At 39.3% G+C, this 25,969-nt stretch overlaps 1 protein-coding gene and 1 pseudogene across 2 annotated transcripts in view; one reads left to right on the top strand and one right to left on the bottom strand.

Annotated features, from left to right (window-relative positions):
* LOC114026786 (cytochrome b-245 chaperone 1) overlaps positions 1–8,930 on the bottom strand; it is a 19,329-nt gene extending 10,399 nt beyond the window's left edge. Inside the window, exons 1-4 of one of the 2 annotated variants that reach the window (XM_027840509.1) lie at positions 8,841–8,930; positions 2,235–2,356; positions 1,971–2,012; positions 488–561 (exon numbers count right to left, since the gene is read on the bottom strand). In XM_027840509.1, coding sequence (XP_027696310.1) covers positions 488–561; positions 1,971–2,012; positions 2,235–2,319 — 201 coding nt within the window. In that variant the 5' untranslated portion in view covers positions 2,320–2,356; positions 8,841–8,930. Of the gene's footprint in view, positions 1–487; positions 562–1,970; positions 2,013–2,234; positions 2,357–8,455; positions 8,746–8,840 lie in introns of those variants that run through there. The other variant, XM_027840513.1, reaches the window with a different exon arrangement.
* Positions 8,693–25,969, top strand: LOC114026800 (annotated as a pseudogene).

Genomic DNA, 25,969 nt, shown 5'->3' with positions numbered 1-25,969 from the left:
AGAAATATCTTCGGGCACAGAGTTTGATCATTATTGAAACTTATTCTTAGATTAAAGCAAAAGTTGTACAACAGCACAATACAGATTCTCATAGTCCCAGATTTGTTAATGGGCATCCTCTAATCCTAACTGCCACTAAAAACAATAACAATGATGGAGGATTCTTAAGAAGTTACAGCATATTTCCTCCACAGACTGCTCTTGCCAAACAAGGTTACTCTCTAGTCCCCTAATGCTCCCTGCACTTTTATATTCTGTGTCTTTATCCTGGACTGCCCTCCCTTCCCCTCTTCATCTGCTAAATTTCTACCCAACCTCTAAAATGCCCAACTCAAACACCACCTCTTTCATGAAATCTTTCATGATGTCCCTCAGTCAATAATGACCTTCCCCCTGAATCCACACAGAGCACTTGGCTTTTCTCCTGCCCTGGGGAGCCTCCCACCCAATTCTTCCATCAACCACCTCTGTTTACTTTAGCCCTTACCTCCCAGTCCTCTAAGTTCTGCACCGCCACAAATAGACACCCTGTGACATAGAAGAATTTCCAGCCTAGATTATCTAGAAAGCAAATACCCAGAGTAAATAGCTATGAATGGCAAAAAGGAGAAGCCAACAATGAACTGAAAGCAAACAAGCCCAGAAAGACAAAAGTTTCCTCTCACCCACTCCATGGGGCAGTTACCATTGTAGTACCTTCCTAAACAGCAGTAGCAATTACACTCAGTGGGGGAAAGAGGGGAGGAGGGAGGGAGGGAGGGAGGAAAAATTCTCTGTAGATCTTAAAGACTAATGTCCTATTACTAACCTACTCAGAGCATAGCCTGCAGACAAACTGCATTGTATACTGAAGATAACTTAGTACAGTCTAAGTAACTTCCTTTTAACATCAGGATGAGCTTAGAGGATTTCTAAGAATCCTGGAATCTAAAGCACTGAACTCATTACTTAAAACCAAAAGAAAAATGTGTAATTATTTAGTCTCATACATATCTAGTTCTATGTTTGGGTATACAGTAGGGTACAAAAAACAATGTACCAAGAGACAAGATCATGGATCTGGCACTGCTAATATGTAATACTGAGTAAGTCAATTCCCCTCTCTAGGCCTTATTTCTGTCTGTGTAAGATGAAGTGGTTTGAATTAGATGATATCTAAGGTCCCTTCACCTCTAAGAACCTGTGATTTTATGAGCAGAAATGCCCTTACAGTCTGAGACTCAGGCTCCCTGTGAAGATAAGTGGATAATTCCAAGGAAGGAAGAGATTCAAAGCATACCAAAATAGAGTTATATCACACGTAGGCCAATTTCCAGCCAGAAAAAGAACACTAGGCTTCTAATCCTAATTCTAATGTGGGTCAAGAGGGAAAAAAGGCATCAAAACATATAAATTCATTAAATCCCTCCTGGATAAATTAAAATTCATCTTTAAACATCTCCATACCAATGGGTGTCACACAATTATTAATAGAAACAAAATACAATGTGGTGAGCAAAGTTAGTCATATTCTTGATGATGTACAACAGAAGTGACAAACACGCAGCTCACAGATTCATAGGCCCACAACACTCTCAGGTGTGATGAGACAGATTAAAATGTAAATGGGAAATACTTATCAAAACAAATAAAAATATAAAAAACAGATAATATTACATTTTAAAACTAAGTCAATTTACAGCCTCATGTACAGGCCTCCATTTCCAGTTGAGTTTGACATGACAAATACACAACTGAAGGTTGAAGAGTCAGGAACTGGGAAAGCCTGACCAGAAGGTGCTCAATAAAAACTTGATGACTGGACTAATGATCTGATTATCAATGCAACCTTAGGGAAATGAAGAAGCAGAAGAGGTCAGCACAGAAAAATATAAAAATGCTAGAAGAACCTCAGTGAAAAATCAAGAGTAGAAAGTAAAAAAAACCCAAGGAAAATAAATCCTTAACAAGCAGCAACAGGGCCACTGTACCTCCACTGTAGTATGCAGCTGCCAAGCCAATGGACAAGATCCCTGAAACAAGAAAAATAAAAAACCTTAGTTAGATTGTCTCTAGTCACCCATCAGAAGATTAATATCAGATGATTCTGTTCCCTCCCCCCACAGAGCTTACAAATAGAAGCTAGGAAGCAACAGCTCTGAACAAATAACTCCTTCCCATTTGTGAGGGAAGGTGTGAGTAGCAAAAAGGAAAATAGGTGGAAGGAGAAAAAAAGCCAGGTATATTGGGCTTACCTACAAGAAGAGACCAGGATCGGATACCAGGAGACCTCTTCAGATGGAGAAGGGAGCCAGTTCGGGTCTCTATCTGCATATACATGCCTGGCTTCTGGAACTACTCCCAAGGTAAGAAAAGACTTGTAGAGAAGAACACAGAATTGGAGGGAAATGATCCAGGTAATCATTATTGATCCAAATAATTGATCAAATAATAAAAAAAGATCCAAATAATCAAAGAAACATTTAGTCGTTCTGGTTAAGTGCTCTTCAATTGCCTTTTTTAGGTACTCTACTAGGCATTATTATTAGGGACTAATGAAGAATGCAGCAAAACACAACTAGGACTAAGAAGACCCGGGTCCTAATCCCAGGAAAGCTGATCGTTAGCTATGACTTTGGACAAGTCAAACAACCTCTGCTCCAGTTTCTTTAACTGTAAAATGAAGGAGTTGGACTAATTTCTAAGGTGCTCTCAGTTCTAATGTTCTAAAAGTCTAGGAGGTATCACAATGACTTCATTCTTTGCCTCAATATTCCCTCAGTCCCTCTCCTATGACAAGAAAAAAGATATTTTAAAGATATCAGAGTGGGAAGGACACTGAGAAGTCATCTACTCCAGGTCCCTTCATTTTGCAGTTGAGGAAATAGGTGTAAGGCTGTTGAGTCACTTGCCCAAGGCTGTACATGTAAAAAGTGGTTTTCTGACTAGAAATCAAGCATTCTTTCTATTGCCCTAGAGGGTCCATATAAAAATATTGGGTCCATTCAAGATACAACCCATCAAAGCTTTGTAGACTTCCAATTAAGATGGCAACATGGAAAGTCACAGAGAAACCCATCTGTCCCACATATTAATCTAGCAAAGCTCTTAAAAAGACCCCAGATTGAGTAATGATCAAGAAATCTAAAAAGAAATATAGGAAGTGCCTTTGTCCAGAACAAAAAGTCAATCAAAATCCTCTGAGCAGCAGGAAAGGGACTCTGTTAGGGAAGGCAGTGCGAACACAGATCAGTAGGCTGGAAGCCTACTAGCCTTCTGACCAAATACTCCAGGGGTACCTGAGACCTGCAGAACTTTGTTCCTGGGGGCCCAGAATCTCTGCCCACAGTACTTAAACTACAGGATAATAATTTTGGTCCTCTTCAACAAAGGATAACAAGTAACCAAGATGCAAAGCCAAGATGGCAGAGTTGTAGGAAGCAGTGTTGCAGAACTGCTCTTTACAAAACTCCTTTTAACACATCTAGAAAATGCAACAAAGCAAATCCTGATGGCAAAAAAAAAAAAAAAACAGAAAAAGTTATAGTGAGTTATCTGTCCAGCCCACCTTGGCAAAGGGAAACAGACAAAAGGGTCTATTGACAGTTGACAGACAGGGGATAGGGCCAGGCCAGCAGTACTACAGTCTACCACCAAGGAAGAAGCTGTGTACTGGGGCAAAAGGAGGTCCCAGACCTAGTGGGGCTCCACTAGACCCATATCAAGGCCCTGCAATGGGAACAGGTGTGAACTAGTAGCTTTGTCCCCCTATTACAGAGTTTCAGATCACAGATTTGTACATAAGGATGGCATTCCTGAGTAAGGAGTCCCTGCATGGCATACCAAGAAAGAAGGAAGCTCAAAAACCAGCAGTAATGTGGCTCATACAGAACAGGGTCTCTAGCCCAGCCTGCAGAGGAATAAACAGAATAGGAATATCAAACCAAAAAGGAACCTACAATTCTGCCCTTAATTAACAGAGCAGGCTGACAGGGGCTGAGTCCAACAGCAGTCTATTCTTGTACAGACCCCAAAACCAGATCAAGAACTTACAGAGCTCAGAACAGGGGGGCAGCAGTGAGACCTGGCCCTGGAGCCAGATACTTAGAGGTCATTGGAAGCTTTCAGGTCCCCAGCCTCTCCCTGAGATCCTAAAATAATACAATACTCAATATCCCAAGAAAGAAGTCAACAGGAATAGTCCGAACCTTTCCTCTAGAAGTGTGACAGAGGCCAGCCCCGACACTGTCTGAAATCACAAAGTAAGCTGGAAAGATGGTCAAACTAAAAAAAGAAGCCCACTATAAAGAGCTATTAAAATGACAGAGACACTTAAGACACAAACCCAGAAGAGGAGAAAGACTCCAAAATCTATCACTATATAAGGAAAGATATATACATATATATGTGTGTGTATATATATATATATATATATATATATATATATGTTATAGATGCATTTTCTAAAGGCCAAAGAGGAAGTGGGTATGATTCCATCATGGTGTCAATGCAAAAAGAATTACTGGCTTTGCAAAATGGCTTTCCTCCAGAGATGACTAAATGAAAAGCGTGATCAAAATTCAACTACCAGTAGACTTAAGGACATGGAAGGTACATACCTAGTATGGTACTTTATGTGAAGAGAAGAAATTTCTGCTACTATTCAAATTCAGTAGTCTATATACTTTTGACTTTTCTCACAGGGAGATACATGGGAGTGAAATGGTCAAACTAACACTTTAGGAAAATCACTGGCAATTTATGTGGAGGATAGATTAGAGTGGGGCAAGATTTGAAGCAGAAACCAATTAGAAAGCTACTATGAAAGGTAATGAGGGTCTGAACTAATAAGGTAGCTGTGAAAGTGGAGAGAAGGGGATATATACAAAAGAGACTGTGAAGGCAGAAAAAATAGATTTGGCAATTGCTGTGATATAATTGAGAGAAGAGTACAGTACAGGAAGATGCCTAGGTTGCAAATCTAGGAGACAATCCCTTGACGTCTCAATTATCTCCTAGGCTGTTTCCCCTGCACTAGGCACACTCTCCTCTTTTCCTCATCTTGACTTCTTGACTAACTAATTCAACTATCCCCCTTATGATATCACCAATTATGCTCTATCAATCTTTGGATCACTCCCATGATTCACCACCTTCACTCCTAGACATATGCAGCTGAACAAAAATGGAGAAAATCACACAACCATTCTGACTGGTTTTACTATAAATTTATGTTACACAACCTCATCTGGACCCTCACTGCTGTTAGGCAAACTTACCACACCTCCCTTATCAATTCATTATCTAACTCTCCACAACAGCTCTTCCAAATCTTTTTCATCCCTGTTCAAACTTCTTATACCACCACCACCACCACCCTCCTCCACTCACCTCAGCTGAGATCTTGGCCTCATCATTTTACAGAAAAAAAAAAAATTGAGGCCATTTGCTGAGAACTCCATTTTCCTCATATCCTATGGCTCTGATGCCTTCTGCCACTTTCTCCTCCTTCACCCCTGTCTCATATGATAGAGTGATTTACTCCTTACCAAGGCTACTTGTTAAGTGACCTCATTCCATCTCATCTTCTCCAACAGATTGCCCCCTCTGTCATTCTCATTCTTTCACTTATTCTTAATCTCTCCCTGTCTACTGGCTAATTCACTACTGCCTATAAACATGCCCTTATCTCCCCCATCCTCAAAAAACCCTTACTTGTGGGGCAGCTAGGTGGCACAGTGGATAGAGTACCAGTCTTGAAGTCAGGAGGACTTGAGTTCAAATCTGGCCTCAGACACTTGACACTTACTAGCTGTGTGACCCTAGGCAAGTCACTTAACCCCATTGCCTAGCAAAAAAAAGAGAGAGAAAGAAAGAGAGAAAACCCTTACTTGACCCTTCCATCTTTTATCTCTTCTACCCTTTATAACTAAACTCCTTGAAAAGGCATCTACAATAGGTGCCTCCAATTTCTCTTCTCCTTAATCTCTTATAATCTGGCTTCCAGCCTTATCACTCCACAGAAACTGCTCTTTCCAAAGTTACCAATGATCTCTTAGTTTTCTCAATCCGCATTCTCCTTGACTTCTCTGAAGCCTTTCAGAGATGATAATAGCAGCTAACATTTACATAGTGCTTACTATGTGCCAGACACTCTGCTAAGTGCTTTACAATTATTATTTCTTTTGAACTTCAAAACAGACTAGGAGAATATTATTATTTTATTATTATAATATATATTATTACTCTCATTTTACAGATGAGGAAACTGAGGCAAACAGAAGTTAAAGTGACTTGCCCAGAATCACAAAGGTAATAAGTGTCTGAAACTGGATATGAACTCAGGTTTTCCTGATGCCAGGCCAAGCACTCTTTTCACTTGGCCACCTAGCTGCCCTTTTGATATTGTTGATCACTCTCTCCTCCTTGATACTCTCTTCTCTCTAGATTTTTGGGACACAGACACCACTGTCCTGGTTCTCCTTTTACCTATATGACCACTCCCTCTCAGTTCCTTTTGCTAGATCTTCATCCAGATCACTTCCTCTAAACATAAGTGTTCCTCAGGATTCTGTCCTGGGTCTTCTTCTCTTCTTTCTCTATACTGCTTTATATGTAGTCTCATTAGCTCCAATGGATTTAATTACCATAATGCCAATGACTCTCAAATCTACCTATTCTGCCCAAAACTCTGAGCTGACCTCCAAACTCATCTCCAACTGCCTTTCAGATATCTCAAACTGGACCTCCAATAGACATCTTAAACTAAACATGTCCATAATAGAACTCATTATTTTTTTCCCTAAACCTTCCACCACCACTACCACCGCCTTCCCTATTACTATAGAGGGTAATACCATCCTTCCAATCCATCAAGCTCACTACTTAGGAGTTATTCTTGACTCTTGCCACCACTATTTCTTACCTCTTCACATTCCAGCTGTTGCCAAGGCCTATCAATTTCACCTTTGTAACATCTCTCGGATATGCCCCCATCTTCTCTTACACTGCCACCATTCTGATGCAGGCCCTCATCATTTCATGCCTGGACTATTTCAATAGCCTAATAATGGGTCTCCTGTCTCAAGTCTCTCCCTACTCCAATCCATCCTCCATTCAACCATCAGTGATTTTCCTAAAGCTCAGGTTTGACCATGTCACTCAATAAACTCCAAGGGCTCCCTATTGCTTCCGGCATCAAATACAAAATGCTCTAGGACTGAGCCTTGGAGGACATCCACAGTTACGAGGTAATCAATTAATAAATAAGGCATAATGCTGGGCCATTGGGGATACAAATATAAATCATGAATTGGCAAACCACTGGTAACTGTGGAGAGAGGTTTTGAAATAGCAAACCATTTAAGTGTAGAGAGAAAGGTTTCGGTTGAATAACAGTCACAAACCATACTGCAGTAAGTTTAAGAGAGTGAGGAGAAGCATCAGAGAATTTATGTGGACACTTACAAAAAATAATCACAAGGTTTTGGATGTTTCCCCAAATGTTCATTAAATAAATGAGGTGAGTTTTTCTTTTCCTCTATAACTTCAAAATTCTGGAAGAAACTCACTCAAAAGCACCTTTCTCAGAAGTGCTAAAAATGAAAGGATACAGGTCTTTCTGCGCTCAAAAGAATTAGTACAATGTCATCTGAAAGCAGGAGAAATTTTATAATTTTCTCACTTTATTTTCTTGCTTTTTAAAAAAATATGGCTAATATGGAAATGTTTTATATGATCTCACATGAATGACTGATATCATATTGCTTGCTTTCTCAGTAAGTGGAAGGAAGGGAGAATTTCAATGTTTTCAATAAATAGTAAAGTGAAAAAGAAAAAAAAGAAAGTAGGAACATTGGAGAACTTTACGGATGATAAGGAACAGCTTCTATTTGCATTCTATGGAGGTATCCTTTGTGACACTGGTGAACTCCTTAGGTGAGTATACATCTATTTCATGCCTGGCTTGATGCTGAAAATCAGGCTGCATTTGTCATTGAATCTGGTGTGATTTTAAAATATATTTGGAAGACACCTCATTTGAGGAAAACCTTTAAGGCTGCTTTTGTTTCTACAGAATTATGAGGCTACTTACCCAGCCATACTTGTTAACTCATCCATCACAGTTAATAAACTGACACTGTTATTTATTAGTACAACAGATGTCAGAAAAGAGTAGTATCCTGAAAAAGTCATGGATTTAAGGGAAATTTTTCTATTATGAATTGAGTAGAGCTTCCTTGATTTAAAACTCTGGTTCCTGTGAACTATGTGGTCGGAAGGCAGCTTTTTGTTCACTTCTATTAACCTTCAGAGATAATAGAGCTTGGATATGTACTATTTCTTGGGAGAATGGGAGGGGGTGGGGAAAGAGGAGTAGCCTTGACACCTAGAAAGAAGGAAAATTACACAAAGCTTCTGTGTGACACATCATGGCTCTGACACTAGCTGTGTGGTCTTTGGCAAATCTCTTTACCTCTGAGCCTCGGTCTCCTCCTCCGTAAAATGAGAGGGTTGATTTCGATGGCTCTTCCAGTTTTAAAGCTCACTCCTACCAACCAGCAAGAGTTCCTAAGATGGGATGGGGAGAGAGGAATCCTGTCCCCAGCATCCAGCAGGAAGAGAAAGCCCAAGCCCCCCAGGCCCCTGCATCACTGACAACCAGGGCTCTTCCTTTCTTTTCGCTTTTCTCCAGCGTCCTCCGGCTACTGAGGAGAGAGGGCAGCAAAGAGGAAGATGCAAGTGTGTGTATTCACTCATTCACGCCTTCCCTCTTATTCTGGCAAAATGAATTCGATAAGTCCTACCACCCCAAGATGGCAGGGAGAGCGGCAGAGCAGGTGAGTTGAGAACGCGCCTACCTAGTTGAAGACGGCGACAGAGGCAGTAGCACCAGGAACCACAGGAAAGTGGTCGTTTGAATGAGGTCGGGGCGGGAAGGTTACTTCCGGATTTATGCGTGGGGGGGCGGGGGGAAGGTACCATAGAGCGGACCAGAGGGTCCACTTCCGTTACAAAAGAGGAACGGAGGGCGGACGAAGCGGTGATGGCCATCTTGCATTCTGGCAAAAATTGGCTTACAGATCCTAGGCGTAGAAGGAATGCCAAAGCTGGTAAAACAAAAAAATTTACAGGAAAAAACAAACTTTCACTTAGCTGGAGGTTCAGTAAGCAGAACAGGAAAAGGGTGCCCTTTCAACTGTCAGAGACCCTTTGCCCGCCCTAAGAAGCCAATGGATGGGAAACTTTGCCCGATTCCAAAATGGCTTTGCCGACTTTGCAGGAATTAGCCGGGAAGCCCTGGAAATGGGAGCTGGGTAGTAGTGAAAGAAGCTAACGTGTTGTACTTAGATGGTCTCTCAAGGAGTTCCTCACCTTCGTTCTCTAGAGTGGGCTCCCTTTTATTCTTCGCGAGGGGAAGGGAGAGGGGGTGGGGTGGGGTGACATTGCCCTGGATGGTAGTGGTGCCTTCGTATCCCTCTATCTCCTGAGCAAGAATGCTATTTTAATAAAATGGTGTTATAGAAGGAATGTTAGACACAGACTTGGAATTCACACTGTAGTTACCTTCAAGCTGTGTGGCCTTGGGCGAGTCACAATCCTTCTCTAACTCTGTTTTCTCATTTTTAATAAAAGGCTATTACCTGTCCACCTCATATTATGGGAAGGAATAAAGGTAATGTGTATAAAAAACCTTTTTGAAAATAGTAAAACACCATAAAAATATAAGCTGAGATCCTCATGGTCATTACGCAGTCATTTGTTCAACAAACATTTAAGTTGCTCAGTGTCCAGAGCCCCAGAAGGAGGTTCTAAAAGACACAGAAAGATAGTTGAGATAAAAGAGTTATTGTTCCTGGAACTTATCTAGTTACAGGTTCAAACTAATTATAAGTAGGTAACGTACTTAACCTTGCTATATCAAGGAAGGTGATTAAAAAAAACAACAACAACTAGAAAACATTGTTGGAGAGCTGCAAGATAGATAAGGTTCATAATTACTGGCACTTTACAGTAGTGCATAAATTATTATCAATACACTTCACCAGCTTCTTGAAGGCAAATTTGATCCAGCTTGGTTAATGGAAGGCATCAAATACTAATTACCAAAAGAACATGAATGATCCCTCTGAATGTACGCCATATCCATGTTTATGTATTCTATGTATTCATATCTTGGATCACCCCCAAATTTTGTCAACACAAAAAAAACAGTATACTGGCCAAGGAGGAAAAGGGTATTTAAAGAACAATTCATTATTGATTCAGTGATTATTGAGCAAGTCACTTAAAAGGGCTATATGATATTTATACCACCTTTACTGATTATTGCAAAGCTTTTGATTCATTTCCACACTCAGTGGCTTATTCATGTATTATAAGTATATAAAACAAACTCAAATGAGATAGCCTAAGGCTGTTATGGTTCTGTCTAAACCCATTATTATCTTTCCTGAATAGAACTGATGGGGTGTTTGAGTGCTTGTACTGGGACCCCAATTCCAAGACCATATTTGTCCCTAGCCTCAGAAACACTACCCCTGGCAGTTTCCCTCCAGCCCAAGGGCACTGTGCCTAGCAATTACTCATGAGTAAGCCCCAGCAAGCCACTTATCACTCTCCCTGGTGCAGTTACACAAAGCTGGGTGAGAGAGTGATGGGCTGCTCAGGCCCCAGCGCTAAGATCATGTCTCTGGAAGCCTTCCAATTTCTTAGTAGGCTCCTGTCCTGTGAGAAAATTTTTCTTGTTGTAGAACACATTCTCTAATCAGAACAGAGAGAGGGTTGCCTGGCCCAAGGATTTTTGTCCCTGGCTGATCTAAGGCCCACCAGATCCTCAAGGTCCATGCCTCTGACAACTCCCTCAATGTCTGGTATACTCCCTCCACTTTCCCATCCATAGCTCACAAAGACACCTGGACCTTTAGATTACCTAATTAGTATCCCTGGCATTCCTTTCCCATGCCCTTTTCCATATAAACCCCAGTACCATGCTCAGTCTCTCAAAAGTTCCTTAAGAATCCTTGCCCACTGGGGCAGCTAAGTGGCACAGTGGATAGAGCACTGGCCCTGGAGTCAGGAGGACCTGAGTTCAAATCTGGCCTCACACACATAACACTTACTAGCTGTGTGACCCTGGGCAAGTCACTTAACCCCAACTGCCTCATCAAAAAAAAAAAAAAAAAGAATCCTTGCCCACTATATAGCATAACAATAAATCTTTGCCAACTTGACTTAAAGAGTGCTTGAGTCTGTGAATTCATTCCAGACGACCTGTCCTGTACTCTGGTCTTTGAGGGGTCTCAGCCTCTCAGACTGCAACAGAACCAATCAATCAACAAGCATTTTATTAAGCAGCAAGATCCCAGCCCAAGTCTCACTTGCTCATTGTTTGGGTTTTGATGGCTCAGTGAGTGTAAATAGCAATTGTTTTTGTTCTGGCCAGAAACTCCGAGGTTTCTTCCTCTCCCAGACTGATCCCTTTTGGGAAGTCAAACTAGGCCATCTCTTACCTCCATCCTTACCTAGCTTTAATCACTAAATGAGCATTGCTTCAGTCAAACTGGGACCTGTTAAAGACCATAGCTTAAAAAGGCCAAGGGCTCCCACTGCATCCAGGGCCATCTCCAGTCATCCTGATCTATATCTTACCACTTGTTCCAGATGGCTGCAGAGGAGAAAGTAAGACTGGTGACTTTGCACTGCCCTCCCTCACTTAAATCCAGTTCACTTGCGTGTTGTGGCATCACCTCCTCGATGTCTTGGTCCTCTTCAAGAAAGAAGGACAAACAACAGTAGAACATAGTGTTGCACCTCACACATGTGGGGATACAAAGACAAAAATTAAAATTTTCCTTTCCTTCAGGGAGCTTATGTTCTTTCAGGGGAGACAACAGGTGAATATACAAAATATATAAGCTCATTGTTATAGGGAAGGCACTAGCAGTTCTGGAGATCAGGCAAAGCTTCATGGTGGTGTTTGAGCTGAGTTTTTAAGAAAACAAGGGATTTAAAGAGCTGAAGGTAAGGAGGGAGTGCATTCCAAGTGTAGAATTTGGCCTCTGAAAAAGCATGATGTCATATGTGAGAAATAGTAAGGAAGGAAACAAAGGCTTACTATGTGCCAGTAACCATACTAAGAGCTTTACAAATATTATCTCATTTGAACCTCACAACAACTCTGGAAGAGAGGTGCTATTAGTATCTCCATTTTACAGTTGAAGAAACTGAGGGAGAAAGGTTAAGTGACTTGCTCAGGGTCACACAACTAGTAAGTGACTGAGAATGCATTTGAAATAAGGTCTTCCTGACTCCAGGCCCAGTGCTTTATCCACTGTGCCACCTAGCTGCCTCAAACGGCAGTCTGGAAGACTGTGAAGTACAAGAAAGAAGGTTGGATACACCAAGGTTGGATAGATAGGATGGGTAGAGGTTGTAAAAGGCTTTAAAAGCCTTACAGAAGAATTCATATTTTATCTTAAAGGCAATAGGGAACTATTTGAGTTTATTGAGTAGGAGAGTAACATAATCTGTAGAATAACAAATGACAATAATTCAGAGCTAGGATGTAGATACAACATTTATCCAGAGAAAGGGAGAGAAGTGGCATGATATCACCTCTCTCCCGTCACAGAAGGTAAGCAATGAGGCAAGATACACATCCCCAAAGGGCTGGACTTAATCAGTGGCCATGTGGGGGAGCGAGAGAAAATAGGTTCTTCGATATGAAGGCACTCCAGTTCTGTCCAGTAGACAGAACACTATGAAATCACACTCTGGGGTCATAAGTATGCCTTTATGGAGGAAAGGAAAACACAAAAAGCTTCACACAACCATATATTCTTTAACATATTTTATTCTTTGAGTAAGGGAAAGGTAGGTGGTATGGCAGATAGAGTGACAGCCCTGGAGTCAGGAAGATCTGAGTTTAAATCCATCCTCAGACACTTACTGTTTGCCCAGGTTCCTCATCTGTAAAATGAGCTGGAGAAGGAAAGAGCAAACCACTGCAGTATCTTTTTCAAGAAAACTCCAAAAAGGCTCACAAAGAATTGGACATGACTAATCTACTAAACAACAGTTCTTTGGGCAAAGGAATAAACGCACTGGACTTAACTGAATGCTTATTATGCCAGGATATTAGATTTATTAACCTGCCCCTGGCATTTGATATAGATATAATGCCCTCTTAGTTCAAAGAGGGGAATATTAGGGAGGACAAGATGCTTCAGATGCTGGGAAGACTTGCTATGAGCATTTGGTTATCTGATACCCTGGAATTAGGGACAGCATAGGAATAATCATACCACTGGCAGGACTGGGAAAACTGTCTTCTCAACCCTAAGGGGACAGCTGAGTATATTAGGGCAGAGGAAGAGAAGGATGGGAAGAGCACAGCTGAGAATATAATCCCTCTAGCTTTCCAGAGAAAGAAATGACCCAGAAGAAAAGTAAAGAGAAAAGGACAAGAAAATAAGAGGTAGATCCAGAAAAACTTCTGGTATTTGTTTTTCAAGAGGCGTAGACTATTAGAGAGGATATCTCACATCTGAAGGAGTCTGAAGGCCATAAGGAGAGTGATCTGGTGATAGAACAGGCCAGTCAATTGGTTATAGTACTTCCAGGAGCTGTGCAAAGTGCTGGGAATACAAAGAAAGAAAAAAAAGTTTTTTGTTCTCAAGGACCTCATAGTATAATGGAGAAAACATGAAAACAACAATGTACATACAAAGTACATACAGAATAAATTGGAGAGCATTTCAGAGGGGAGGCAGATTAAGAAATTAAGAAGAACCAGGAAATTATTCTTACAGAAGGTAGGATTTTAGCTGAGACTTGAAGGAAACCAGGAGACAGAAATGAGGAAGGAGACAATGCCAAGCATAACCAGTGAAAATGTATAAATGTAAAAGAGATAGATTGTTGTGTGCAAGGAATAGAAGATGGCCAGTGTCACTGGACTAAAGAGTGTATTGGGGAACAAGAAGATTGGAAAGGTAGGAAGGGATCTGGTTGTGAATGGCGTTAAAATCGTAACACAGAATTTTATATTTGATCCTGGAGGGAATAAAGAATCATTGAAATTTTTTGAATGGGGGGGGAGTTGGTATGACCAGACACATGGTTATGTCTGTGTAAGGGATAGAGTTGGTGCCAGAGCTTCTTTCAGGAGAGATATATGGGAAGAGGGAGATTTTTAGAAGCTATGGACATCAGCTCTCAATATGTCCCTGTTCATTTCTCTAGAGACTTTGGAGATTTTCCCTTGGGTAAGATCTTGGTCTGAACTGAGATCTCATCTAAAGAGCTTGTTCAGTCTTGTGTATTTTCTGACATTTTGTAATCTGTATAGCTTCTCTGACTTCTGCTTGTTGTTTGCTTGGGTAAATGGGTTTATTTGGTCTTTGCTATTTGTGATAGTCTTATGTAACCAGAGTTTGGTGGTAAGGAATTTAGTCAATAGTCAATAAAAATGTATTGAGTGCCTTCACTGTGCTAAGTGCTAGGGATACAAAAAGAGGCAAAAGACATCTCTGTTCTCTAGGAGCTCACAATCAAAAGTGAAGGGGAGGAGTAGGGCTATGACAGGGAGGCAATAAACAAATATGTACAAACAAGCTACATTTGGATCAAGAGGAAATTAACAGATGAAAGGCACTAGAATTAAGAGGAGTTGGGAAAGGCTTCACGTAGAAGATGGGATTATAGTTGAAACTTAAAGGAAGCCTGAGAAATTAGAAGGTAGAGATGAGGAAGGAGAACATTGTAGGCATGGGGAAACAACCAAAGAAAATGCTCAGAGCTCAATAGATTGGGGTCTTGATCATGAAACATCAAGGAGGTCAGTGTCACTGGATCAAAGAGTATATGGTGGGATTCAAAGTGTAAGAAGACTAGAAAAATAGGAGGGTACTAGGTTATGAAGGGCTTTGAATGCCAAATTGAATATTTTATATTTGATCCTGGAATCCAAAGGGAGCCCCTGGAGTTTATTAAGTAGGAGATGGGGAATTATATGCTTGGACCTGTGCTTTAGGAAAATTGCTTTGGTGGCTGAATTAAGAATATTTTGGAATGGGGAGAGACTCAAGGCAGGGGGGACCCACCTGCAAGCTATTGGAATAGTCCAGGCATGAATTGACAAGGACCTGTTTCAGAATGGTGGCAGTGTCAGAGGAGAAAAGGGGGTATACACTGAGTATAAGAACATACAATACTCCTGTCTAAAGATGATATGGCCACTGCCACAGCATAATATATGATCTCCAACATAGCCAACCCAGCTTGACCCTTGCACACTGCCCACTGCTATACAAGGGTGCAAACAATGCAACACTAGCAGGCAGACTTACATAGCACACTTGCCAGCTCTCAGTCAGTCAATAAACATTCATTAAGCACCCACTATGTGCTGGGCACTGTGCTGAGTGCTACATATATAAATAGAAAAAAGAAAGCCCCTGTTTTCAAGCAGCTTACAACCTAGTGGGAGAAGACAAGACATAAAAGGAAGCCAAAAATCAAGGGGTTAAGAAGGGGAGGAAGAAGGTAACTAGTGATGAAGCATGATAAAGAAGTCCCAAAAGAATACAGGCAAATGAGAAATGAAACAGCTGTCCTGGGGTCCCTCCTTAAATGGAGGTTTTAGAGTTCATGGCTCCACCCTCCAATCAAAGAGGCAGATGGTACTGATGAGGTATGAGTACCAAAGCCGATCTTGCAGGATGATGGGATTTCCCAATGATGAAATTTCTGCGGCATGATGAAGTCCAAAGAAGTCCAAAGTACAAGGGAGGTGGTTTGCCCTGCTGCTGGTAGACATTATCAGGATATGTATGGTATAGTGGTTCCAGTAACTCAAGCCCTAGAATTTCTACTATTGATGCCATAACAGAGTATATTGATACTTTTAGGTATCTAGAATCCATTATTTCTGTCACAGAACTAGAGTAGAAAGAAATCTCAAAAGTGATATAGTCTTATTTATATGCCAAAGGATTTCCCACTATAACAAGCGACAAATGGTCATCCAGCCTCTGCTTGAAGACCTTCTAGGTGAGGAAATATATCATTTCTCTAGGCATCTCATTCCACTTTTGGAAACTTTTAGCAGGAAATTTGTTTATTTTTCCCCCTTGACATCAAACCTATATTTGGCTCTTGGCACCTTGTATCATTTTATTCTGATTCTGCCCTTTGGGGCCAAACAGAACAAGTCCTTACTCCACATGATAGCGCTTCAAATATTTGAAGGCAGCTATTACATCCCCTCAGTCTACTCTATCCAACTTTCTATCTACTAGTTAGGTAATGCTGTCTATAAAGGAAATGTTGTTAGTTTGTCATGGCTAGTTGATGTTGCCATTGTAGCTCTTTGAAATCATCATATCCCTTTTTTTGATATCTACCAGGCATCTCTTTGATAATCCTTTCAAGAATTTTCTCAGGAATTGAAGACAGGTGTATTGACCTATAGTTTGCCAACTCTTTCCTCTTTCCTTTTTTTTATTAAAAAATGTTTTTTTGATTAAGAAAACATTTGCTCATCTCCAAAATTATGGTACCTCTCTCATTTTACAAAATCTTTCAAATGTTATTGGCTGTGGCTCAGCAATCACATCTTCCACCTTATTCAGTAGTTCATCTGGGCCAGATAACTTGAATTCATCAAGGGTAGTAAGATAGTCTCTTCTTATTGTTTCACTTATCTTGATTATCAAATACCTGTAAAGTGTTTTTGTTCTGTCATTTCCAGTGTAAAAGTAATTCTCCTTTTCCAAATAATTTTAAATTTATGCTTCAAAGGCCCTTTACTGAATGTGATTTTAATGGCATTATGGTCCCCAAAAAGTGTATTTAATATTTCTGCTTTTCTGCATTTGTTTATGAGATTTTTATGCCCTAATACATGGTCAACTTTTGTGAAGGTACCATAAATAGCTGAGAAATAGGTATACACCTTTCTATTCCCATTCAATATTTTCCAGAGATCTATCGTATCTAACTTTCCTAAAATTCTATTCATCTCTATAACTTCTTTCTTGTTTATTTTATGGTGAGACCAGATCTTCATCTAGAACTGAGAGGAGTAAAGTAAGTAAATCCCCACTATGTAGTTTTACTGTCTCTTTCCTCCTGTAACTCATTTAGTTTTTCCTTCAAGAATTTAGATGTTATGCCATTTGGTGCACATATGTTCAGTATTGATATTAATTCATTGTCTATAGCACCTTTTGGCAAAATGTAGTTTCCCTGATTATTTCTTTTAGATCTGTTTTTGCTTTGTCTGAGATCATGATTGCCAACCCTGCCATTTTTTACTTCAGCTGAAGCTACTTCAGCCCCTTATTTTAACCCTCTGTGTATCTTTCTGTTTCAAACCTGTCTCTTGTAAACAACGTATTTTTGGATTTGGGTTTCTATTTCATTCTGCTATCTTCTTCCATTCTATGGATGATTTCATCCCATTCATATTCACAGTTATGATTGCTAGCTGTGTATTCCCTCCATTCTATTTTCTTATATTTACCCTTCTCTTTTCTGCCCTGTCCCCTCCTTGAGTCTGTTTTGCTTCTGAATACTGCCTCCCTTAATCCATCCTCCCTCTTATCCAGCCTCTTCCTCCTGTTGAATAAGATGAATTTCTGTAGCCAACTCTGTGTGTTTATATGTATGTGTGTGTATGTGTGTGTGTGTGTGTATTCTTCCCTCCTTGAACAAGTTCTAATGAGAGTGAGGTTCAAGCATTGCCTGCTTGCCCCCATCCCCACCATTTCCCCTTCCATTGCATACACTCTTCCTTGTGTGACTCTTTTATGTGAGATGATTTTCCCATTCTTCTTCTCCTTTCCCCCTTCTCCCAGTGGATCCCTTTTCCTCACTATTCCATTCCTCTTTTGAGATCATCCCAACATTACTTACAACCATGACCTGAAAGAGGACTCCTTCTAACTGCCCCAATGATAATAATTAAGGGTTTCATATATCATCTTCCCATATAGGAATGTAAAGAACTTAATCTTATTTAGTCCCTAATGATTTCTCACTCATGTTTATTTTTTTATGCCTCTCTTTATTCTTAATTTGAATGTCATATTTTCTATTCAGCTCTAGTCTTTTCATCAGGAAAGTTCTTTACCCTGAAACTGAGACCCAGAACTGGGTAATGGGTGACAAAGCTGCCAAATGGCACTGAATCCTCCACCCAGTGCTAGTAAAGAGGTCCCCTGGTATCTCTTTTTGCCCAAGTTTTCAATCTCTTTACCATCCCTGGACAGTAGGCTACTCCCTACTCCTGCAATGTGTTGTCACTCAGGGTTACTTCCACCATGCTGCTTTCCTGGCCAGTTCCCAGCCCAGTGATTGTAGACCTCTCTGTCTTCCTAAGATGTCCTGGGCTGGAAAAATGACTTACTGTGACTTTTTCTTAGCTTTTCCACTCAGAATTCAGTTTGACACATTTTCTGTGGTTCTTATAGAAGAGGTTTGGGTGATGTTTTAGCAGTTGTGACCTCTCACTCCGCCATCTTGACTTTGCCCTTAATTCTCATTTCCCAACAAAATAGAAACAAAATAAGAACTGAGCATCTTCATCATGCCTTTTTTTGTCAGTTGTCATTGTCCTATCCACTCAAACCAAAAGCTTTCTCCCTTCTTTGATCCTCCTTTTCTCCCAATATAGCTATTAAAAGTCCCTTTTATTTTCCTAAGTTTCCTTTGCCAGCCTCAGTCTAGTCCAAAACTAAGTTCATACCACTCATATCTTTGAGTACTTCTACTTCCCATAGCATCCACAAGTGATAGTCAAGCATAATTGAATGGTAGGATGACCTTCTGAAAAAACAACTCCAAGCTGAAGAATCCCAGAATGTGAGAGCTAGAAAGGACCTCAGCTGCCATCTAGTCCCATATACCAAAGGAATCCCCACCATAACATACATAATAAGTGGTTGTTAAGTCTCTGCTTGAAGACATCCAAAGAGGGAGAATCCACTTACTCTCTAAGTAGCCCATTCTACTTTGAGAGAGTTCTAATAGGAAGTTTTCCTGACATCAACCATGAACTTTCCTCTTTACAACTTCTACCTGTTACTCCTGGTTCTTCCCTCTTGGCATATGAAAAAATGTAGTCTTTCTTCCATGCCAATGCTTCAAAATACTTGAAGACACCTACTGTGACCTATCCCCTTGAGTCCTCTCTTCTCCAGACTAAGCATGCTAGTTCATTCAGTCTTCTTCATGTGGCATGGACTGAAGGCTCTTCACCATCCTTTGTGTACTCCTTTGGATAATCTACAATTCAATGAACTTCTTAAACTGTGGTACTCAGAACTAATCAAGACATTCCAGATGAAGTCTGATAAGTGCAAAGTAAAGTACACCTCACTATTCCTGAAAGCTACGTTCCTCTTCGTGAAGCCTGAGATGATATTAGATCTTTTGGATACTACAACACATCGATGCTTCCTTTTGAGCTTGTAGTTAGATCTTTTTGAGAACAATTGCTCTCTTTTCATGCCTCCCCCATCATATACTTATGGAATTTTTTTTGGGGGGGGAAATAAAAAATAAAATATATACACATATGTACACATACCACATGTGTAAACACACATATGTATGCATGTATATGTGTACATATTTATATACATACATATATATTAATGTTGAATTTCATCTTGTTAGATTCAGTCCAATACTCTAGTTTATCAAGATCCTTTTAGATCATGACTCTATCAGATCCGCTGTATCACCCATCCCTCATAGCTTTGAATGATTTGTAAATTTAATGAGTTTATCATCCAAGTGATTGATAAAAATGTTAAATAAAAGCTACAAAATGCTTCTTAAGTAATGAACAACTTAAATAGTTGGGGAAATATTCATTGTTCATGGCTAGGCCATGCCAGTAAATATGACAATACTACCAAAATTAATTTATGCTATGCTAATCAAATTATCAAAGGAATATTTTATAGAACTTGATAAAATAATAACAATTCATTTCAAAAAATAAAATATCTATAATATCAAGGGAAATAACGAAAAGTGGTAAGGATGAAGAAGGAAATAGTACCTCTAGACCTCCAACTATGTTCTAAAGCAGCAGTCTTCAAAGGAATCTAAAAAATATGGAGGTAGATCAATGGAAAAAACTAGACAAGGGAGAATTGAAAACAATAGATCTCAATGCAGTGTTTGATAAACCAGAAAAATATAAATTTCTTGGGAAAGAACTCCTTGTCAAATTAAAAATTGCTGGGAAAATTGGAAAATAGTCTGGCAGAAATTAGGTTCAGATTAACACTTTACACAATATTCTACAATACCTTCAAAATGTATGTATGCCCTTAATGTTAAGATTATACCATAAAAAAAATTTAGAAGAGAAACAAATCATATATCTTCCACAGCTAGAGGTAGATACTTTATTTATTTTTATTTTTATAATAAATTTATCTATTTATTTTTCATTTTCAACAGTCACTTCCATAAGATTTTGAGTTCCAAATTTTCTCCCCATCTCTCCCCTCCTCCCATCGCAAGATAGCATGTAAATTCATATAGGCTCAGCATATACATTCATATTAAACCTATTTTCACATTAGTCATGTTGTAAAGAAGAACTAGAACCAGTGGGAAAAACCACAAGAAAGAAGCAACCAAAAAGAAAAAAAGAGAGAGAGAGAGCCAATAATATGCTTCCATCTGCCTTCAGACTCCATAGTTCTTTTTTTGGGTGTGGACAGCATTTTCCATCACCAGTCTTTTGGAATTGTCTTAGATCCTTGTATTGCTAAGAAGAGATAAGTCTATCAAAGTTAGTAATCACATAATGTGGCTGTTATTGTGTACAATGTTCTCCTGGTTCTGCTCACTTCAACTCAGTATCAGTTCATATATGTCTTTTCAGGTTTTTAGTATTTCATTATATTCATATGAAGTAGATATTTTATTAACCAAATAAGAGATAGAGGCCCAGAACATTATTTTCTTTCTCCATATAATGAAATGTGTTTCCATTTAAGTTTGTGACTTGAATGCCCCAGCCAGTTTGTATTTATTAGTAAATTCAAATTGCATTTTATAAAAACTCATTACCTGTGCCAGGCCCTGTGTGAAGCACTGGGGATATAAAGGCAAAGGACGGTCCTTGCTCTTGAGGAGCTCACAATATAATGGGGGAAGCAAAACATTAAAAGAAGCTGAAAAACAAGGAGCAAAGAGAAAAGAGAGTACAGTGCAAGTGCATGATGAAGTTTTCAGTCAAGTGAGAAATGATGAGGTATCTACCTTGGGCCCCTCCTTGAATAGAGGATCTGAGAAAAACTCTCTGATGTCCACCCTCCACCTTCTCTAATCAGAGATTGGAGGTGCCCAAGGGGCAGGGAGTACTGAGGAAGTATAAATTTCAGACTTGGTATCATCTTTCAGGAAGATGAGTTTCTGAAGACAGTAAAAACCCCAAAGTGCATACCCTTTGTCAGTGATATCCCTACTAGGTACATGCCTCAAGCAAGTAAAAGAAAAGAGAAAAAACTTACATGTAAAAAAAATTTGTAGTGAAACTTTTTGTCATAGCTAGAACTGGAAACAAAGTTGAGGTGGCGGGCTGCCCATCAATTGGGAAATACTGGAAAAGTTATAGTTTATATACTTAATGGAATATTATTATGCCATAAAAATTATAAAAGTGATGAATTCAGAGAAGCCAGGGAATACTTGTATTAACTGATTAACTGATGCAGGGTGAAGTGAGCAGAACCATGAATTCAGCTTTGAGAGACTTAAGAAATCTGATCAATGCAATGACCAATTAGGAAATATGCTTCCCACTTCTTGGAAGATGTGATGGGACTAGAGGCGCAGAATGAGACATATATTTTCAGACAAGGCAAATATGTAGATTTCTTTTGTTGGACTATATTTATCCGTGACAATGGAAGTCTTTTTTTTTTTTTTTTTTTTTTGTTTAGGTGAGGGGTGCCTTATGAGGAGGCATAGCATCATTCACTGAGACTAGCCAAGTCTCCTTTCTTTCCAGGCTGCTCTAGGCTTTGTCTCCCATGCTCTTCGTCCTGAAGCTCACTCCAGTCCTGAAATTCACAAAATAGAAATACCCTACACGTCTGAGCCCTCTCTTTGATTGGATGGCACCTCTCAGAACCTCTTTTTAAGGAGGGTATCCATTACAAGCATGTCTCACTTTTTCTCCAGTCTGCACTCTGGACTTTCTCTTGTACGCCTCCCCTCTCCTGTTCAGCTTCCTTTTATGTGAATATATGTGTATTCATTAGAATACAAGTTTCTTGAGGGGAGGGTATTACATTTGTACTTGTATTTGTACTCTCAGTACTTATACAGTGACTGGCGTATAGTAAGTGCTTAATAAATGTTTGTCAACTGATTGACTGACAGTAAGGGAGGTAGTGATAATGATGCCCCAAATTGGAGAGAAAAAAGAAAAGAGTGAAAATGAAATATTTAAAAATCCACAAAAGAGAGCAAAACAAAATTTATAAAGGAACATAGAAAAGCAGAGCAATATTGGTACTACTATGTAAAACAATCTACTGTTTGTTGTTCATTTATGTCCAATTCTTTGTGACCCCATTTGAGGTTTTCATGCAAAAATATTGGAGTGGTTTGCCATTTCCTTCTCCAGTTCATTTTACAGTTGAGGAACTGAGGGAAACAGGGTTAAGTTACTTGCCCAGAGTCACAAAGCCAGTAAATGTCTGGGACCAAATTTGAACTCACAGAGATGAGTCTTCCTGACTCTAGGCCCAGCACTGTGCCACCTAGCTGCCCTAAAACAATCTATACATAATTGATACTTTTGGTTTCATAATTCTTTTCTTTTTCTGTTCTTTTTGTTCGTGGAATTGTTCATGTTTGATGTTTGTCATATTTATAATTTTAAAAAAGAAAAAATCCATTGCATATCTGCTCTTCTAGATATGTCTTTTCTCCATTCCCAGTCTTACAAAGTCAGATCAAGTCACCAAACTTTTATTAAATCACCTACAAGTAAGCAAAATTGGCATAGATTTAGTCACTGGATTTTAATATATTGTCATATAACTACTGAGAACCACTTAAAATTCCTTTAAGGAAACAGTAGTTTTTAAAAGTGGCGGTCAAAGTCTGAAGCTGCCTTGTATTGTTACTTAATTTTTAATGTGCATATACATATATGCACATTAAATACACATATACATTTAATGTATATTTACATATATGTAAAAATATGTGTATATATACATATGGGGAAGAGAGGCAAGAGCTATGTGATCGCCTTCTCCAGCATAGTTGACTTCCCTTTGTTAGGGAACAGGTGAAGAAAGGGACAAAAAATGAGTAGTTAACAGGAGAGTCACTCTCAATCCACTGTAAGAAATACAAGGAAAAGTCTCCAAGGCAATTTAACCAAAGCCCTGTTCCTATGCCTCAGATAGTTATTCTTGAATCCTGTCCTAGTTTCCAAGGGCTTGTTCCTGCAAAACCTGACAATGCTCACCTCATCCTATGATGGCCAAGTCTAGAATGTAAATTCTTTTTGGGATATTCTGCCTCCGATCTCCACTAGTTTTTTTTATCTTTCTTGTTTTTCCTCCCAAACTCAATGTTTTTCATAGTTTTCCGTATTTCTTCTAAGGACACTCACAATCCTTGTAGTCACACAAATTTGTGATCTCAGAGTCATCTTTGAATCCTAACTTTCTCACACTTCAAATATCCAACCAATTGCCATATCTTATTGATTATACCATCACAATATTTCTTGCTCTGTCTTCTTGTCTCTGATTACATGGCTACTACCCTACACCAACCCCTTATGACTCTAACCTGGACTGTCAAAGTAGAATAGTTTGTCTCCCTGCATTCTGTCTTATCCCTCCGATGTCTTCTTCATATAGCTTCCAAAGTGATATTCCTAATGCACAGATTAACCATTTTACTCATTAAATTGCTCATTAAACTCCGATAGCTTCTTATTATCTGTACGCTCAAATATAGACTCTTCTGCTTGGTAGTTAAAATCTTCCACAACCTGGTTCTAACTTGTCTTATTATATATTATTCTCCATCACACATTCTTAGTTTCAGCCAAACTCTCCTTGTTTTTCCATATCCTGGGTATATGCCTTTGCACAGGTCATTCTCCATTTGTTCAATGCACTTCATCCTCACCTCTGCCCCTTAGACTAATTTCCTTCCAAGCTCAACTCAAACACTACCTTCTACCTAAGGCCTTTTCTGATCTCTATAACTGCTAGAGCCACCCTCCTAAAACTACATTTTATTTACTTATATGTATTTTGTATATGGGGTGGCTAGGTGGTACAGTGGATACAGTGCCAAACCTGGAGTCAGGAAGCCTCCTCTTGGTGAATTCAAATCTGGCCTCATCTGAAGAATGAGCTGGAGAAGGAAATGACAAACCACTTCATTATCTCTGCCAAGAAAATCCCAAATAGGGCACAAAGAGTCAGACATGATTGAAAAACAAATTAACAGAATAAAAAATTTTGTATCTGCTATTTTGTAGAGAAGCCACATAGTGTAGTAGCTAGAGAACCAGACTCAAAGCTCGGAATACTTGGATTCAAGTCCAACCACTGATGTACTCACTTGTGACCCTGGTGAAGTAACCTTGCAGTGCCAAGTTACAGAGAAGGTGCTAACCTTTATTGTTGTGTTTTTAAATTTTATTTATTTTATTCTCAACTTAAAAAATAAAACAAATTCTGTAACACAGTAGAATAGAAAAAAAGATGATTGTACATGAAACTTCTAGTGTGTTATGTACAACTTGCTATTCCTTTTAAATATATAATAAAGTTATCATGTGACTTTCTCTTTTTTTCCTTTTTTCTCCTCCCCCCCCACCCCAATGGCTACCATTAGACACAAATGTGTCTATATGTATATATATATGTATGTATATACATATATGTGTGTGTGTGTGTGAGAGAGAAAGTGAGTTGTGTGTGTGTAAAACCATTTTATACAGACTTCTATTTATCAGTTCTTTCTCTGGATACAGATACCATCTTCTTTCATATGTACTTTGTAGTTAATTTGGGTATTTATAATAGTCAAAATGACTTAGTCACTCAAAGTTGTTCTTAGAATAATATTGCTATTATTGTAGATGACATTTTCTTGATTCTGCTCATTTTACTAAAGAGAGCTGCTGTAAATATTTTAGAACATACAGGTTCTTTTCTTTTTTCCCTAATCATCTTGGGAAACAGACCTAGTAATGATATTACTGGTCAAAGGGTATAGGCAGCTAGGAGGCACAATGGATAGAGCTCTGGCCCTAGAGTCAGGAGGACCTGCGTTCAAATTTGGTCTCAGACACTTGACACTATTACTAGCTGTGTGACCCTGGGCAAGTCACTTAACCCCAATTGCCTCACAAAAAAGGGGGAGGAGTATAGGCAGTTTAATAACTCTTTGGGCATAATTCCAGATTGCTCTCCAAAATGGTTGGATCAGTTCACATTTCCACCAACAATGAATTAGTGTCCCAATTTTTCCACATCCCCTCCAACATTTGTCGTTTTCCCTTTCAATCATTTTTAGCCAATCTGATAGGTATAAGGTGATATCTCAAGGTTGTTTGAATTTGCATTTCTCTAATTAACAATGATTTAGAGCTTTTTGGTTTTTCGGCAGGAGGAAGATAACGAAGGGGACGTCTTTGTTTGGTAAGCGCTGGAATAAGACACACACTTTGTGCCGTCATTGTGGTTCTAAGGCATACCATCTTCAGAAGTTAACATGTGGCAAATGTGGATATCCTGCTAAATGCAAGAGAAAGTGTAATTGGAGTGCAAAGGCTAAGCAATGCAACACCACTGGTACTGGTCGAATGAGGCACCTAAAAATTGTCTATCTCTGATTCAGGAATGGATTCTGTGAAGGAACAACACCTAAACCCAAGAGAGTGGCTGTTGCAGCATCTAGTTCATCTTGA

This window comes from Vombatus ursinus, unplaced genomic scaffold (assembly GCF_900497805.2).
Source record: "Vombatus ursinus unplaced genomic scaffold, bare-nosed wombat genome assembly UNPS02004704.1, whole genome shotgun sequence".
NCBI lineage: Eukaryota > Metazoa > Chordata > Mammalia > Diprotodontia > Vombatidae > Vombatus > Vombatus ursinus.
The sequence above is the reverse complement of the archived record's forward strand: the minus strand, read 5'-3'. Positions and strand labels throughout refer to the sequence as shown.